Genomic DNA, 18,654 nt, shown 5'->3' with positions numbered 1-18,654 from the left:
CAGTTGTACATATCAGGACACACAGTTCATGTGGTTGATTGGAGATACAGCTTAGAGACGAGCAGTGAGGACTCGATCACTTACGGGAATGCAGCCGGGTGACGTCTGCGACAACCGCCCGTAATTCGACGGGTGAACACCCTGTCATTTCCTAAGCACAAATGTAACGAAAGATCGCTTTGCAAGGAAATTTAAATGCCTTTGTAGACGGGGCAACGCCGAAAAAGGTCCATAATATGGAATATGCTGAAAAACAGCATACGTACCGTAAATCAACTAGCGCCACCACACAACCAAAGGTAACCAACGTCAGGAGTTATCGTTCGTGAATATTCACACCCAACGGATATACATTTAGCATCAACTCTTTCATCTGATCTTTGTGCACAGAGAGAACAGAATTCGAGGAATGGTGCTCTTTCCCTGGTCAAACATCAATTTTAAAAGATCTCGCAACAAAACATTCATGGAATCGTGCAGGTTTATGCAACACAAGAAGACATGTTTTGCATCCACTTTCGTAGCACATCCATACTGCAGGGACGGTGCAAAACTCATGCGACACCTTTTATCCACAGTAGGTGTGATGGAAATTCAGATGTGGTCCTGAATTCTCTTGGACATCGGCGTTTGTCAGACCTATGACGTATTGGACGTGAAGAGGGTAAGTGAAGATCTTCTCCTGCTTCTGGAAGACATCTGCTACTCTTTCCCCTATATATCCATGACTGAAGTTTATAGTCATCATCGTAAATGCATATCTGGGATTCCACATCGGCTAATTTCTCCATCTTGGGAGGCCTCCTTAGCCAAAACACTCTTCTAGACCGTTTTCTTTAATGCCGTAGTGTGCCTTAATCTAATGGCGGTTTAACCCTCCTTTAAAGAATGTGGGACAACATAGCATCCATAGTGTATCGTTCCCAACGGAGCAATCCTTCGTCCACTGTGTATGATTGCAATGTGACTCCACGAAAACTTCATAAGTATCGTTTTCTGACAGGACGGAATCGTCGAACATCTTCAAGCAGGTCAAATAATGATCGGAGACTCAGCAGCGCTCATTTTTAGGCGTTTGGCCTTCCGAGGCGTAGGTTAATATTCCTCATAGACCAATACGAAGTCGAGCAAGAATACCCGCTCCACGATACGACTGGTATCTGTACTGAACTGCACGACAAAATCCAACGTAATTTGCAATACACGAGTGTGTACAGCGTACAAATGTCCGAGGAGCTATAGTTTCTCGACAAACTGTGCATCAGAGGCTCCGAGCAATTGTTCTGTTCGCCACGCATCCGCCGACTTACGGGAGTTTTGACACAAGAGTAGCAAGAAATTGATTAAGAAGACGGCTGAAATTAAAAGTAAATATTTTAAAAGAAAAACAACACAATAACCAAAATAAAGCCATTCTATTCAAAATATCACGCTTTGTACATCCGTTAAATAAAATCCTGCTGTTGGGTAACATTTCATAGTGTGTTGCCCTATCGTGTGCATCGTTACATGCTTGGACGTTGCTGTTCAAACCAACGTCACATTTCTATTGCGACCCTGCTATGATCATCCAGTGATGACGACTGTTCCTGCGGCAACGCGCTGTAGATTTCAACTGACCACAGGTATACTCAGGTGGGTTAATTTCAGCAGATACACCGGCCATTCATATCCATTGATTCGTGCGTCAATGAGAAAGATGTTCACGAAGGGAAGTGGTGTGCTCGGACATTATCGTATTGTAAAATGAAATGATAGCTGTGGGGCTGGCCAGTAAGTGTAAGGATTTTTGCCTCGATACGGCGCAGCTCTGAAATTATGCTATGTAGCCATGAGAGGTGTCCGATGTTCGTAGGTGTTGCGGTCACAAACTTGCCTGATCCACCTCATTGCTGAAACCGTGAGGCTGCATTCTTGAGAAATGCGTGTGCACTTGGCCATTCCACATTTCCCTATGGCAATCACCTTCCTTTACACATATCCTGCATTTGTCGATGGAGAGAAGCCCACGTCTATGATCCTAGTTCCGTTACACTTGTTCCCTTGCTCCCCTGGTGCTGGGGATTGCGGGTGGGGGGGGGGGGGGGGGTGAGGGGGGGGGACACATGTTGGTACTGTTGTTCGTAATGGATGCCTAGAGGCCAAATTCGTCGAGAGGAGGTAGTTGCGTACTCTTTGGATCGACATATTCCTCCAAGTTGCCTCCAAAAAAAGCAGCGTGCAGCTATGTTGCGTTCTTCTTAGGGTACCTATTAGCCGTGATTTGTACGGTGTTCTGATCGCGAGCGACGCTGCAGGACAAATATTCAACGTTTTTTGTCTCACGATAAAGGCTGAATACTTGGATGACGTGTATGCCAATTCAGCCAGCAATTTCCCTTCTCTGCAATACTTCTAGTCGAAAGTGAATGTGCACACATGGTTTAAGCTTGAAATGACCCTTCAAGGTATATTGATGGACTGAACAAGGTTGCATTTTTTCTTTTTTTCAAAGCTGCATTTAGACAACCAGGGCCCGTCATCTGATAATAAATTTTATACGGGCCGTAGTGCTCCACTTAGCCGGTACCCATAACCACCACCCCTCCCCCCCCTCCCCCCCTCCGACGCATCAGTACAGTATTTGGGGCTGAGTGGAGGTCCTTTGTCTTTCTTTGTTTAAGATACAGCTGTGATTACTTCTTGAAATTATTATACACGAAATTTAGAAGTGGAAAATTATAAAATTTGCATTTTTAAAAAGAAAAACGACGGTAGGAAATATTCGTGTTGGAGATAGTTATCCGCTCACCGGTGCTGCTCATGGAGGTGATCTCGGAATATGTCCTTGAGCCAGACGTCCCTGAACCGCAAATCCCACTGGTAGTTTATTACATGAGATATTCACGTCTCGGATGTTACGAGTCGATGCATCTCTCACGTAACTGTTCTAATATCTAAGTTTAGTTGGCATTTCTGCTCGATGTTTTGTCCTGTAATTTCCCCCGGCCTCGTCGGACAGACAGTAGGCTGCAGCTCGAATTTGATATATTTATTAGAAAGGCACCCAACACAGTGCTTCTCCTGAGCTCGTGCGGAGCGCTCCTGACAATCTCAGGAGCTCACTCCCTTGTCTGCGCCTGACAGTTAGCCTGTTCATAGCAGGGACGAGTCCACGTGCTCACTCACTTGTCACGAAACATACTGCTTACAGAGAGAGCAGTGGTATGCTCTGATACGCGTGATGGTTAGTCTGCACTGTGTGGCTAATTTTTGTAATATTTTTCGCCCATTTTTTGTAGTTAGTTTTATGTGTTGGTTGAACATGTGCTCCCAAGTATCGTGTAACTGTCTCTCTTTTGATATTTGTGTTGTTTATTTTCGTCGCTGGATGTCTTTGTAGTGTGCTGCTGTGTGTGCCGCGTCAGTAAATTTGTTTGTATTGTATTCACGATGCTCTCTAATGCCGATCTTGTGTCTGCTAATGCCACTACCACCAGGTCATCAGCGTAGTCGACGACTCCGTCATGCGCTCGTCCCCTTCTATTACACTGAGGTGACAAAAGTCATGGGACAGCGATATGCACGTATACAGATGGCGGTAGTATCGCGTACACAAGATGTAAAAGGGCAGTGCACTGGTGAAGCTGTCACTTTTACTCACAAGGGAACCTCCCCATCGCACCCCCCTCAGATTTGGTTATAAGTTGGCACAGTGGATAGGCCTTGGGAAACTGAACACACATCAATCAAGAAAACAGGAAGAAGTTGTGTGGAACTATGAAAAAATAAGCAAAATATACAAACTGAATATGATATGTAACATCAAGGACAATCTGCGTACAGGAGCGCCGTGGTCCCGTGGTTAGCGTGAGCAGCTGCGGAGCGAGAGGTCCTTGGTTCAAGTCTTAAGTCTGCTTTCCGCAGCGCTGAGGCGAGGACGTCTTGTTTACGTCCCGTCCGCGCGGTCGCGAGTGCCCGTCGTTGTTTACTACTGCGTTGTCGCTAGTTTAGAGTCCATCACTACCGACGCAACATGGCACATTCATACAGACAAACCACCATCAAGATCAGTTTTCAACCCGATCATGCACGACCGCGAGCTTTTGAAGTGGAACGTTTTCTACGTGACGACGTTAAAATTGAACCGCGAGACATAATTGGTATCCATCTCTCTATCACGAGCAGTGTTGTCTACGTCAAGCTAGTAAGTGACGAGGTGTGCAACAGAATCGTGCGCGCACATGCGAACGATCTTAAATTCAAACACTCTGATGGCCATATTGGGGCGGTCTCTATCGATCACGCGGGGCTTGGCCTCCGTACGATACGCGTCTTCGAACTCCCTTTTGAAGTACCACCGGACGTAGTCACCGCGGCTTTCCAGCCCTACGGCAGAGTGATCAGCCATATGGCCGAAAAATGGACCACCTTTACAACGTACCCCGTTCTTAACGGGGTGCGACAGATAAAAATTGAACTGACCAAACATGTTCCGTCATATCTTGTCATCGGCGGATGTAGGGCGATCATTATGTATGACGGTCAGCCACGCACTTGCTCTGGTTGTGGCCAAGAAGGGCACGTCCGGTCGGATTGTCTCCGACGACGGCTTACTCAAATCCCGACAGGTGAAACTATGACTCCTTCTACGGTGACGACACTTCCTCTCAATTACGCAGAAGTTACACGGGCAGCAACCCTTTCTGATGCTGCCCACGTTAGTCCGATAGCCGCCCCCGATAGCGAGACCGTGATGGCTTCTGCAGTACAGGATCCGGCCTCTACAACGGCGCCCCCACCTGAAGATAATCACCGACCGACCTTGCAAGAAGGCGTGGATGCTAGGATGGACATTGACCCACGGGTTGTGCCGACAGCGGCTTTTCTTCCAGACACCGGAGCAGCTGAAGAAAATCACCCACATTCAGATTCTGAAACACACGTCCGTAAACAGCGTTCCCCGCGAAAACACAAGAGACGGCGGCGTGCTCCATCGGACGATTGTTTGCAGCGATCGTCTGACATGGACTGTGGAAATTCCGACGACGGTACCGACGGTACAGAGGCCGCTGTAACATCAAACTCAACAGATCGCCGTGGTGATGGCTCCAGCCCCTCCGACCCCACAGAACAACAGGATCACAAGCAGACAGCCGCTGCCGATTCCCAGCCAGCAGAGCCGATGGATTCAGCGCCGAGTGCCGCAGCAGCCACTAACAGCCACCAACAGCCGATGGTATTTCATGGCGACTGGGCGGACGACTGTGAGGAACACTCCTTGCCCATCGTGTCGGACGACACGGGGGGAACTTTACCCCGCCAATGTTGATCCTTTCCCGCCATCATTTACAGTGACGAGGCGGCCTTACAAGGGTATTGATGGCCAACACTGATGCTATGGATAGACCTCAAACTTATCGCGTTGCAACTATAAACATCAACACTATACGGACGCGCGCTAAGTTATCCTTGCTTCAGGATATGTTGAACTCTGCTTCCATCGACATAGCCCTTCTCCAGGAAGTGTACGTCGACGACTTCCCAGGCATGTACGGTTACGATGCTTGCGTCTCTCCAGCTTCCCCAACAGGCAGCGGTGTCGCTGTACTTCTTCGGGAAGGGATAGTGGCGGACGATATCCTGTTTCTGCCTGGGGCAAGAGGAATGGCACTCACAGTACTGGGTGTCCGCCTTATCAACATCTACGCACCTTCCGGGACGGACAAACGTCGCGAACGTTCACGATTCTTTGCGGAAGACGTCGCCCCGCTCTTCCAAGGCCGCCACGACCATCTGGTGTTTGGAGGTGACTACAATTGCGTACTGGCGCCCAGAGACCAACTCCCACGACATAATCCGTGCCCGGAACTCGAGACGCTAATTCGAGAACTGCAGATGGTGGACACTTGGGAACATCTTCACGGCCATCGACCGGGATTCACGCACTTCACGAGTCACTCTTCCAGTCGTATCGATCGGATTTATGTCTCACGCTCTCTCGCCGCTGGAACACAGGATGCGGAACTGTGGCCTGCAGCATTCTCGGACCACACAGCTTACATTTGTGCAGTCACCCTGCGGCGGCAACAAGTGTGGAGAAGCCGCAGCCCGTGGAAATTAAACATCGCTCACCTGTCGTACCCGGATTGCCGCCAAGCCGTTGAGGATACGTGGCATTCGTGTGAAAATCGCCTCCGTGCATATCCCACAACGATCCGCTGGTGGTTGGACTGCGCCAAACCGGCACTGAGGCGAACGTTGATAACCTACGGTCGCGACCACGCTACTTGGCGAAGACATACACTCGACTTTTACTTCCGGGTCCTGCGCGACTGCGATGCTATGGCGCCGTCTCCGGAACGACAAACGGCGGTCCACCGTGCTAAGGCTCAGATCCTCGCTCATATGCGACGCCACCTAGAGGGGGTAGTCATCCGCTCGAGGACGCAGGATCGGATACCGAGCGAACGCCCGTCAATGTTCCACGTCCTTCGTGAACGTAAACGACGCCAACGAGCGCTGATACGCTTCATCGACACGGAGGACGGTCGTCGCCTCACCACGCAACAAGACATAAACACAGCGTTCTACAATCATTATTCCCAACTCTATTCCGCTCAGAGCCCTGATCTGACAGCACTGGAGGACGTCTCTCAGACGATTTACGGCACCGTCACCCCGGTAATGGAAGAGGCCTTGATGGACGAAATTACAGAAGAAGAAGTGATCGACGCCATTAGAAAAGGAGCTGTCAACAAGTCACCGGGTCCTGATGGCCTCCCCTTGGAATTTTACCGGACTTTTCAATATTTATTAGCCTCCCGATGGACGGACATCTGTCGCGAACTACTATCCCCGGACGTGCCGCTCCCTGCGGCCCTTGTGGAAGGGATGATAATTCCTATTCACAAACCGTCCGGTGGCTCACGTCTGCAGGACTACCGCCCGTTGACGCTATTGAACTGCGACTTTAAGATCTTTTCTCAACTGTTGGCGGCGCGGATACGCCAGACCTTACGAAATGTTATCTCACCCGATCAAACGTCATTAGGAGGCGACAATAATATTCAAACAGCACTCAGTGAATATCGTGACTTGATCTCACTGGCGAGGGCATGTCGTCTGAAGGGTGCACTGGCGGCAATCGATTTTAGTCAAGCTTTCGACCGAGTGGACCACGACTATTTGGAAGCGGTCCTCCAACATATGCGGTACCCACAGCCATTCGTCACTGTCGTCATGCGCCTACTCCGTGGCGCGACATCCAAGGTGATCGTCAACGGCCGACCTTCGCAGCCCCTCACCATTTCTCGATCGATACGCCAAGGCTGCCCTCTGTCCACTTTACTTTACGCTGTGGCCATGGAACCTCTCCTCTGCGGCCTGCGCCAACGACTAACGGGTATGACGTTACGAGGCCACACTTTCCGATGTAAAGCGTACGCTGACGACCTGGTGATTGTCATCCGCAACGGTGACGACACCGCTAGCGCACTGAATTGGATAGAGAAATATGGCATGGCCACTGGTAGTCGTATCAACGTCGCAAAATCGGTGGCTATGAACATCGGGGCCGGATTGTCTGAGAACAGTGTCACCCCTTTCCAGCTCAGAGATAGTTTGAAATGTCTCGGCATTGATTTTACAGACGATATACGACGGACCGCTGCTCACAACTATCGACGGCTTTTACGAAATGTTCGGACTGGAATTGCCAACAACCGCCTACGAGCCCTGGACATCGTCCAAAGGACCCAGTATGTTAACACACATTTAGCGTCACGCATTCCGCACATCGCCCAGATATTACCTATACCGGTGATGTTAGCTCGCCGTATACTTGCGGCTTTTGGGTCCTTCGTGAGTTCAGGAATGCTTTTCAAGATCAAATATGAGACTCTCACCCTTCCCCCGGATCGGGGAGGGCTTGGCCTTTATCACGTTCATGACAGAGCGGTCGCCCTATTTGTGAGCACATTAGTCAAACTATGGCACCGCCGTCCGGACAGTTTGACCAGTTTGTTAATAGAAGAACTAGCACCGCCCTCACTGTTGCCGCCTGTGCCGATACACCACGTCCCCTCCTCGCTCTTCTACATCGGTGTCTTTTACCTCGAACTCAGTTACGTTCGGCTTGCCTTACCAGCGACTCACCTGGCGACGGCAAAGGTGGTTTATAGGGTCATGCAACGTGGACGACCTGATAACGTCGTGGAGAGGAAGCACCCGAACGTCAACTGGCGAGTAGTGTGGAGGACAATTCACCACGTAACACTGGACACTGACGTCACGGCGATGTGGTATATCACTGTCAACGGTAAGCAGGTGACCAAATCAAGGCTACATGCGATCCACATGGTCGACTCACCCACGTGCACGAGCTGCGGCGTTCAAGACAACGATGAACACCGTCTTAGCTGTGGCGAGTCTACGGCAGTGTGGCACTTAGTGAGGCAAATGTCAGCATACTTCCTTCGGGTAACGCCGAATCATATCGACCCCAAGACTATCCTATTCCCGGATGACATGTATTACCCACGCACTAAAACTAATGCTATGACGTGGCTTCGTGGACATGCAGTGCATTATTTGTTTCAAGACGGCACTAAGGACACTTTAGACTTTTGGAACTATTTGCAGGAACGACATTGCAAGATCCTCCGTAACCCAAAGTATCGACAATATTTTTCCAATTTTTTGTGGAGTGCGTTCCACGACCCTCCACGTAGCTGGAACATCACGGGTAAGAGAAGTTAAGATTACAAGACGATGATAGAACACTACACGGTACAACGTGGGATCTACTTTCATCATTACGAGAAGTCATACCTGGATGATACAGCAGATGGAGAGGTTCGTTGTGAACCCTCACACTCTGTAGCAGTATTTGCCCCATTTCCTCTTTTTGTCCCCAGTGCGAAAAGGTCTTCGCAGTTTTTGTTTTTCCATCCAGTGCAAGATGTAGCACTGGTTAATGGTGGTAAGGATTCCACCCTTCAGTTTTGTTTCATGGTTTCCTTCGCCCCGCACTTTGCTCTCTTTCTTTATGCCTTTTTCTACAACTATTAGCATGGTTTTAGTTATGTGCGTCCCCAACTCGGCCCAACGAGTGCACTTACTAGTTTTCAGTTCCTTACTGTTAAAAAAAATAAAAAAAAATTAAAAAAATTAAAAAAAAAATAAAATTAAAAAAAAATTAAAATTAAATAACTGAATTAAAAAAAAAGAGGTCCTTGGTTCAAGTCTAACCTCGAGTGAGGAGTTTATTTTTTTTATTTTCAGAAAAAAAAAAAAAATAGCACCGTGGTGTAGTGATAGTGATACTAAACTTTTGTACAGAGGGTCATGAGTTCAAAACTCACCTAGATTGTAGAATTTTAATTTCTATATTCGGTTCGAGTAAATTCTAGAAAAAAAAGAAAAAAAAAAAAAAAAAAGTCTTCCATCGAGTGAAAAGTTTACGTTCTTTATTTTCGCAAAGTTATGATCTGTCCGTTCGTTCATTGACGTCTCTGTTCACTGTAATAAGTTTAGTGTCTGTGTTTTGCGACCGCACTGCAAAACCGTGCGATTAGTAGACGAAAGGACGTGCCTCTCCAATGGGAACCGAAAACATTTGATCGCTAGGTCATAGGTCAACCGATTTCTCCACAGGAAAACACGTCTGATATATTCTATACGACACTGGTGACGGCACGTGCGTCACATGACAGGAATATGTTGTCGAACCACATAACTTGCACACTTGGCGAATGGGTAAAGTGATTCTTCTACCTTGCCCGATTTAGGTTTTCTTGTGGATGTGATAATCACTCCCAAAACAGTGATGAAAACATAAGAATTTGTCACTTAAACTGAAAATAAAAAATTAAAATTTTAACTCAAGGAAAGACTTGAAGCAAGGACCTCTCGCTCGGCAGCTGCTCACGCTATCCACGGGACCACGGCGCTTCTGCGTTTGAACTATCCTTGTTGTTGCATATCTTGCTCATAGACTACTCAGTTTGTATATTTAGCTTATTGTTTCATAGTTCCACACAACTTCTTCCTGTTTTCTCGATTGATGTGTGTTCAGTTTTACAAGGCCTATCCACTGTGCCAACTTATAACTAAATCTGAGGGTGGTGCGATGGGGAGGTTCCCTTGTCAGGTGATTCGTATGAAAAGGTTTCCGACGTGATTCTAATTGCACGACAGGAATTAACAGAATTTGAACGCCAACTGGTAGTTGGAGCTAGATGCATGGGACATTCCATTTCGGAATTCGTTTGGGAATTCTACACTCAGAGACCCACAGTGTCAAGCATGTGCCAGTAATACCAAATTTTAGAGATTACCTCTCACCACGGACAACGCAGTCGCCGACGGCGTTCACAAGAAACGAACAAGAGCATCGATATTTGCATAGTGCTGCCAGTGCTAACAGACAAGCAACACTGCGTGAAATAACCGCAGAAATCAATCTGGGACGTGCGACGAACGTATCCATTAGGACAGTACGGTGAAATCTGGCATTAAGAGCCTATGGCAGCAGACGACACTCCTGCAGCGCCTCTCCTGGGCTTTTTTTTTTTTTTTTTAAAAAAAAGAATAAGCCGCCATTTGATTGTATATTACTGTATTTTTCTTCTGCACAATGTAGATTTCGTCTTTTACGCCATTATCGAGTACAACACTAAAAGTTCTTAGACCATTAACACGTCATACCTGGTAAAGTTAGCCTAAAACGGATAAACAAGACTAGCACATGCCCTTAAGATGCATCAAAAATGGCTCAAATGGCTCTGAGCACTATGGGACTTAACATCTACGGTCATCAGTCCCCTAGAACTTAGAACTACTTAAACCTAACTAACCTAAGGACATGACACACATCCATGCCCGAGGCAGGATTCGAACCTGCGACCGTAGCGGTCACGCGGTTCGAGACTGAAGCGCCTAGAACCGCACGGCCACACCGGCCGGCTAAGATGCATCGAAATACTTTCCGCAGAGTAGCAATTTTCCTACCAGCAGATAGATAACAGCTTGAGCAAGGTCACATAGTTCCGAAGATAATATACACTATATGATCAAAAGTATCCGGACACCACCAAAAACATACATTTTTCATATAGGTGCATTGTGCTGCCACCTACTGCCAAGTGCTCCATATCAGCGACTTCAGTGGTCATTAGACATCGTGAGAGAGCAGAATGGGGCGCTCCGCGGAACTCACAGATGCTCGGTGAACGTCATGTGCCAGCATGTGTAGTGTCAACAGTAAAATTCGGAGATGGTGATGTTATAGTGTGGTCGTGTTTTTCATGGAGGGGGCTTGCACCCCTTATTATTTTGCGTGGCACTATCACAGCACAGCCCTACATTGATGTTTCAAGCACCTTCTTGCTTCCCACTGTTGAAGAACAATGCGGGTATGGTGATTGCATCTTTCAACACGATCGAGCATCTGTTCATAATGCACGGCCTGTGGCGTAGTGATTGCACAATAATAACATCTCTGTAATGGACTGGTCTGCACTGGGTCCTGACCTGAATCCTATCGAACACCTTTGGGATACTTTGGAACGCCGACTTCGTGCCAAGCCTCACCGACCAACATCGATACCTCTCCTCAGAGCAGCACTCCGTGAAGAATGGGCTGCCATTCCCTAAGAAACCTTTCAGCACCTAATTGAACGTATGCTGCGAGAGTGGAAGCTGTCATCAAGGCTAAGGGTAGGCCAACACCGTATTGAATTCCAGCATTACCGATGGAGGGCGCCACGAACTTGTAAGTCATTTTCAGCCAGGTGTCCAGATACTTTTGATCACATAGTATACATCAAAGTTATAGCTACTTACATGTGTACGCTTCTCGGCTTTTGGTATAACCAATGTGTAGCATCAAAGAAGGTCCCCTTGGACGTGAGAATGCGCTGTGACATAAATTATGTGCGTTTTCATCTCAAAAACTTACGTGCATTTCATCACGTAATATAGAACTAAAGAAGGCATATCAAGAGTCCTGATGATATTTGGTCGTTACGGACCCTTATTTAGTTGCTGGGATCTGTATGTACCATAGAAATAGTAGTTCCCACCAATAGCAGCCCCCTGAACATCACCTTATGGTAGTACATTGTGACGCCAGGGAAAGTTCTGCATATCGGCAGCGAATAAGAAAAAACTGGAGCAAGATTTTGTTGTTCCAAATACAAAACACGTCAAGGATATACCTACTTATACACATAGGCCTACGCTTCTAAACTATGGCAAGATCGAAGTGTGGTATTACGGGCGGCTCCTTAGCCCAATAATACACTGAAGTGGCAAAAGCCACTGAATGCCACCTAATAACGTGTCGGACCTCCTTTTGCTCTGTGTAGTGCTGCAACTCGACGTGGCATGGACTCAACAAGTCGTTGGAAGTCCTTTGCAGAAATATTTGAGTTACGTTACTTCTATAGCTTTGCATAATTGCGAAGACGTTGCCAGTGCATGATTTTGTGCAAGAACTGGGCTCTCGATTATAACCCATAAATGTTCGATGGGATTCATGTCCTCAAATTGTTCAGAATGGACTTCAAACGAATCGCGAGCAATTGTGCCCCAGTGACATGGTAAATTGTCATCCGTAAAAATTCCATCTTTGTTAGGGAACATGAAATCCATGAATGGTTGCAAGTGGTCTCCAAGTAGCCTAATAGAACCAGGATCCAGCCCATTCCATGTAAACACAGCCCACACGATGGCGGTGACACCACCAGCTTGCACAATGCCTTTGTGACATCTTGTGTCCATGGCTGCGTGGGGTCTCGAACCTTACCATAAACTCTTACTAACTGAAATCCGGACACATCCGACCAGCTCACGGTTTTCCAGTCGTGTATGGTCCAACTTATACGACCATGAGCCCAGGACAGGCGCTGCCGGCGATGTCGTAGCAAAGGCACAGACGTCGGTTGTCCTCTGTCATAGACCATTAACGAAAAATTTCGCCGCGGTGTCCTAATATCTACGTTCGTCGTGTGTCAAGCGTTGATTTCTGCGGTTATTTCACGTAGTGTTGCTTGTCTGTTAGCACTGACAACTCTACACTAACACCACTGCTCTTGATCGTCAAGCGAAGGCCATCAGTCACTGCATTGTCTGTGGTAAGAGGTTGTTGTTGTTGTGGTCTTCAGTCCAGAGGCTGGTTTAATGCAGCTCTCCATGCTACTCTATCCTGTGCAAGCTTCTTCATCTCCCAGTACCTACTGCAACCTACATCCTTCTGTATCTGTTTAGTGTATTCATCTTTTGGTCTCCCTCTACCATTTTTACCCTCCACGCTGCTCTCCAATGCTAAATTGGTGATCCCTTGATGCCTCAGAATATGACCTACCAACCGATCCATTCTTCTAGTCAAGTCGTGCCACAAATTTCCCTTCTCCCCAATTCTGTTCAATACCACCTCATTAGTTATGTGATCTACCCATCTAATCTTCAGCATTCTTCTGTAGCACCAAATCTCGAAAGCTTCTATTCTCTTCTTGTCTAAACTATTTATCGTCCACGTTTCACTTCCATACATGGCTACACTCAATACAAATACTTTCAGGAACGACTTCCTGACACTTAAATCTATACTCGATGTTAACAAATTTCTCTTCTTCAGGAACGCTTTCCTTGCCATTGCCAGTCTGCATTTTATATCCTCTCTACTTCGACCATCATCAGTTATTTTGATCCCCTCTAACATTCTGCGTGGTGTCTGTTGTTCTATGTCGTGCTCCCTACCACTTTCGCGCATCGACGCTGTGAGCGTGTTTTTTAGGGAACTGACTATTTTGAACCTGGGACCTGTTGCTGGTAAGGAGACGCCAGACCACACATGACATGTAGAGTTCAGAAGAGTTCAGTGAGACTAGCGATGATATAACCAAATACTTAATGATTTCAGCGTCAGCTCCACTGCACTGCCTGTAAAAGAATCTTAATACTAACTAAATTTAGTGGAAGGGGTTCAAGGCTTTCCTATTTTTAGTTAGCTGGTAAAATAACGTCGAAAAAGCAGTTAAGTTTACCACTGGAAATTTTATTCTACTCACAAAACATTGTTTATAAATTGCACTATTGATAAAAGGAACTGTTTTAATACAGGATGATAAAAACCAACTGCGTTCAACAAAAATGTGAGCGAATATTCGCTGAATGGGTTTCCAAGTTCTACAATGGATCGAAGGATGACCTATGCCATATCACATCTATAATCTAGGTTTAAAGTAAGTTTCACAAAAGAGAAAACTATCAAAATGGTCTACAGTGACCCTCAATTATCTTTAATTACTTACCTAACTTGTCGTAAATTACAGTGGCTGATGTAGCTTCTCAATAATTATATAACAGAAAAATCATCGCGTTTCAGATTTTAACTTACGTAGCAAATGTGAATACCATGAGCTTCAATTGACGATCGACACTAGTATTACGTAAAAAGGGGATGTAACAGATGAGACTTCTGCAGTTCTGAGTGAAGCCTTATGCGCTCAAAAATACGGCATTGCGTGCGTTCATTACCTTGTCAGTGTTCGTCAGGGGGCGGCGGCCGGTGCAGCTCCATCCAGCTCGCCGTCTCCGAAGCAACTCCTTTGTAACTTCTCCTTACCACAATTTACCGAAGTTGGTTTAAAAAAAAACTATCTGGCTGTATTTTCATCTGACCAATCAGGGTCTCAGTGTTAACCTTAAGCTCTGCCTACAAAAATTCTGTCTATCCAATGAGAAACGTCATACTTTTCGTGGTGGGGCAATGTTTTTAAAGTTTGCAACGTAACAGAGACGCGAAAAAGTCTCACGCTAAAACTTGCAATTGGTGTGGCCCTTTTAGTGTTATCGTAAGATCTATACTGTTCTTCTGGAGGGCTCTAGCTTTTAACATGGGCTGGTGGGGTGGTCCTGTCGGTTAGCTGGCCACGTGGGTGTCCGTCCCTTATCGTAGGGACTTCTAGCTTAACACGGTTCTGCTCTCGGCTTCTGTTCTCGTTTCTCCCCTCGGAACTGCGTCTGTCTCACGGTGGGAAGGTATGACATGCATTTAGGCATTCTTGTGTTAGTCTGTGGTATTCCATTTGCTCACTCGTTACTCGTCTTACTTTGGTTAATTTAATGTCACGATTTATTCGGAGCTATGTGACATACTACTGGATTTGCTTATCATGTCAGGGTTTTCATGGAAGGTGTTGGGTTTGCCTGACACCTTACACCCCAAATAGCAAAACTCATTTACTACTTTAAGCGTCTCATTTCCTAATCTAATTCTTGCAGCATCACCCGATTTAATTCGATTACATTCCATTATTCTCGTTTTGCTTTTGTTGATGTTCATATTATATCCTCCTTTCAAGACCCTGTCCGTTCCGTTCAGCTGCTCTTCCAAGTGGTAAGAGGTAATACCTGAAATTTTGTATTCTTGGCACACTTTTGACACTGTGGATCTCGGAATACTGAATTACCTAACGATTTTCGAAATGAAAAGTCTCATGCGTCTATCACAAACTACTAATGCACGTTCAAAGTCTGTGGATCACGTCGGTCGTCTCTTCACTTGGACCACACGAGTACAAATGACAGCTGCGTCATTGCACTGCCTTTTTATACCTTGCGTAGGCGACACTTGCATACATGCCTTTCGCTGTCCCATGACTTATGTCATTTCAGTGTAAAGTTAATGGGATCGCATATAATCACATGGGCCTGATTATGAAGAACTTTCCCGAAACTGAGGTGCACTAAGACTGTGGCGTCATGCTATACAGGGTGTTACTAAAAGGTACGGCCAAACTTTCAGGAAACATTCCTCACACACAAAGAAAGAAAATATGTTATGTGGACATGTGTCCGGAAACGCTTACTTTCCATGTTAGAGCTAATTTTATTACTTCTCTTCAAATCGCATTAATCATGGAATGGAAAAACACAGCAACAGAACGTACCAGCGTGACTTCAAACACTTTGTTACAGGAAATGTTCAAAATGTCCTCCGTTGCGAGGATAGATGCATCCACCCTCCGTCGCATGGAATCCCTGATGCGCTGATGCAGCTCTGGAGAATGCCGTATTGTATCACAGCCGTTCACAATACGAGCACGAAGAGTCTCTACATTTGGTACCGGGGTTGCGTAGACAAGAGCTTTCAAATGCCCCCATAAATGAAAGTCAAGAGGGTTGAGGTCAGGAGAGCGTGGAGGCCATGGAATTGGTCCGCCTCTACCAATCCATCGGTCACTGAATCTGTTGTTGAGAAGCGTGCGAACACTTTGACTGAAATGTGCAGGAGCTCCATCGTGCATGAACCACATGTAGTGTCGTACTTGTAAAGGCACATGTTCTAGCAGCACAGGTAGAGTATCCCGTATGAAATCATGAAGAATTGACTCGTCCATTGCAGCTGCCCTCGTCGTTCTAGGTCTTCTCCAGTCGCGAGTCATAGGCTGGAATTTTTCGTGCTCCCTAAGCAGCCCAATCAAGACAACACTAACAATGCCTGCCCAAAAGTTCACAGAAAATCTGTGTTGATGACGTGATTGCACAATTGCGTGCGGATTCTCGTCAGCCCACACATGTTGATTGTAAAATTTACAATTTGATCACGTTGGAATGAAGCCTCATCCGTAAAGAGAACATTTGCACTGAAATGAGGACTGACACATTGTTGGATGAACCATTCGCAGAAGTGTACCCGTGGAGGCCAATCAGCTGCTGATAGTGCCTGCACACGCTGTACATGGTACGGAAACAACTGGTTCTCCCGTAGCACTCTCCATACAGTGACGTGGTCAACGTTACCTTGTACAGCAGCAACTTCTCTGACGCTGACATTAGGGTTATCGTCAACTGCACGAAGAATTGACTCGTCCATTGCAGCTGCCCTCGTCGTTCTAGATCTTCCCCAGTCGCGAGTCATAGGCTGGAATTTTCCGTGCTCCATAAGACGCCGATCAATTGCCTCGAACGTCTTCCTGTCGGGACACCTTCGTTCTGGAAATCTGTCTCGATACAAACGTACCGCCCCACGGCTATTGCCCCGTGCTAATACATACATCAAATGGGCATCTGCCAACTCCGCATTTGTAAACGTTGCACTGACTGCAAAACCACGTTGGTGATGAACACTAACCTGTTGATGCTACGTACTGATGTGCTTGATGCTAGTACTGTAGAGCAGTGAGTCGCATGTCAACACAAGCACCGAAGTCAACATTACCTTCCTTCAATTGGGCCAACTGTCGGTGAATCGAGGAAGTACAGTACATACTGACGAAACTAAAATGAGCTCTAACATGGAAAATAAGCGTTTCAGGACACATGTCCACATAACATCTTTTCTGTATTTGTGTGTGAGGAATGTTTCCTGAAAGTTTGGCCGTACCTTTTTGCAACACCCTGTATAATAAAGAGACAGCAACCGCAACGTTCAAAGTATTCAGGTCGGCAGTCGACAGGCAGTTTCGGAATAATGGAGTGGACTGGCAACGCACCGGACCAGAATGCGTTTCTGGGCAGGGTCACGTTATTTTGCGCGATCTTTGCACGGTATTACCAAGGCGTCTCGTAGGAGTGAATAATCTCTTCGTCCAGTGTGTTAGTATGTTGGTCTGTGATTTGATGGATGTTGCAGAGTTCTAGCCAGTTCGCTACCGGTGTGAAAGACGAACAACCTTGTCGACAGGTGTGGTTCAAAAACCGGCGCGCCAAATGCCGGCAGCAGCAGAAGCAGCAGCACCAGCAGCAGCAACAGAACGGCGGTGACAAGGGCGGCGGAGGCGGCGGTACGGGCGGCGGCCGCTCGGGCGGGGGCGGCGCGGCCAAGGCCGGCAAGGCGGCGTGCGGGGGCGGCGCCAGCAACAAGTCGCCGTCGCCCGGGTCGGCGGCAGGGCCGGGCGCGGTGCAGCAGGCCCCGCAGCCGCCGGGGGCGGTGGTGGTGTCGCCGCAGACGACGAGCGACGGCTCGGCCACCAGCTCGCCCAGCGTAGCGGCGGCGCGCGACTCGCCCGGCGCCGGCGCCTACATCAAGCCGCTGCAGCTGTCCGCGTCGCCCCCGGGGGGCGGCTACAACCCGGCCGCCATCTGGAGTCCCGCCGCTATCGACTCCTGCCTGGACCAGCCGCACCACCACCGCCCGGCCGTCCCGGCGCCACCCCCACCGCCTCCGCAGCAACCATACGCCGCCCCTGGCGCCACCACCGCGGGCACAGGCGCGGGTTCTGCCGCCGCCCAGGCCGCTAACTGCTACCCGCACCAAAACTATGGCGCGTACTACACCAACATGGACTACCTCAGCCCGGTAGCGATGTCTCACTCGCAGCTAAACGTGCCGGTATACACCCTTCTAAGTCGACTTACATTCCCATTGATTTATCTTCCTTTTCTACTAACTAAATGAAATGATTTTTTTGCCTTGATTCACAAAAGTTTATTATCTTCGCATGTCCTAGGTTTCACATTGTACGCCCATTTTCCTGTACACACCTAATTCGAAAGATGGCAATCAATCCAAGATAAACACTTGGCAATTCCATAAAAGTTATATAAAAAAATACAAATTTTTTTATGGTTATGGTTGCAGTAAGACTGTAGTGGTTATTGTGGACTTCAGTTGGAATGATTGGTTTGATGCAGCTTTCTGTGCTAGCTTATCCTGTGCAATCC

At 47.4% G+C, this 18,654-nt stretch overlaps 1 protein-coding gene across 1 annotated transcript in view; it reads left to right on the top strand.

Moving 5' to 3' along the window:
• The window catches only part of LOC126188638 (homeobox protein OTX2-B-like), a 360,976-nt gene that overhangs the window by 320,481 nt on the left and 21,841 nt on the right, over positions 1–18,654 (top strand). Inside the window, exon 5 of the mRNA XM_049930239.1 lies at positions 17,675–18,322. Within this exon, the coding sequence (XP_049786196.1) occupies positions 17,675–18,322 (648 nt within the window). The remainder of the gene's footprint in view (positions 1–17,674; positions 18,323–18,654) is intronic.

Source organism: Schistocerca cancellata, chromosome 5 (assembly GCF_023864275.1).
Source record: "Schistocerca cancellata isolate TAMUIC-IGC-003103 chromosome 5, iqSchCanc2.1, whole genome shotgun sequence".
NCBI classification, from domain to species: Eukaryota; Metazoa; Arthropoda; class Insecta; order Orthoptera; family Acrididae; genus Schistocerca; species Schistocerca cancellata.
This window is presented reverse-complemented; position numbering and strand designations above follow the sequence as displayed.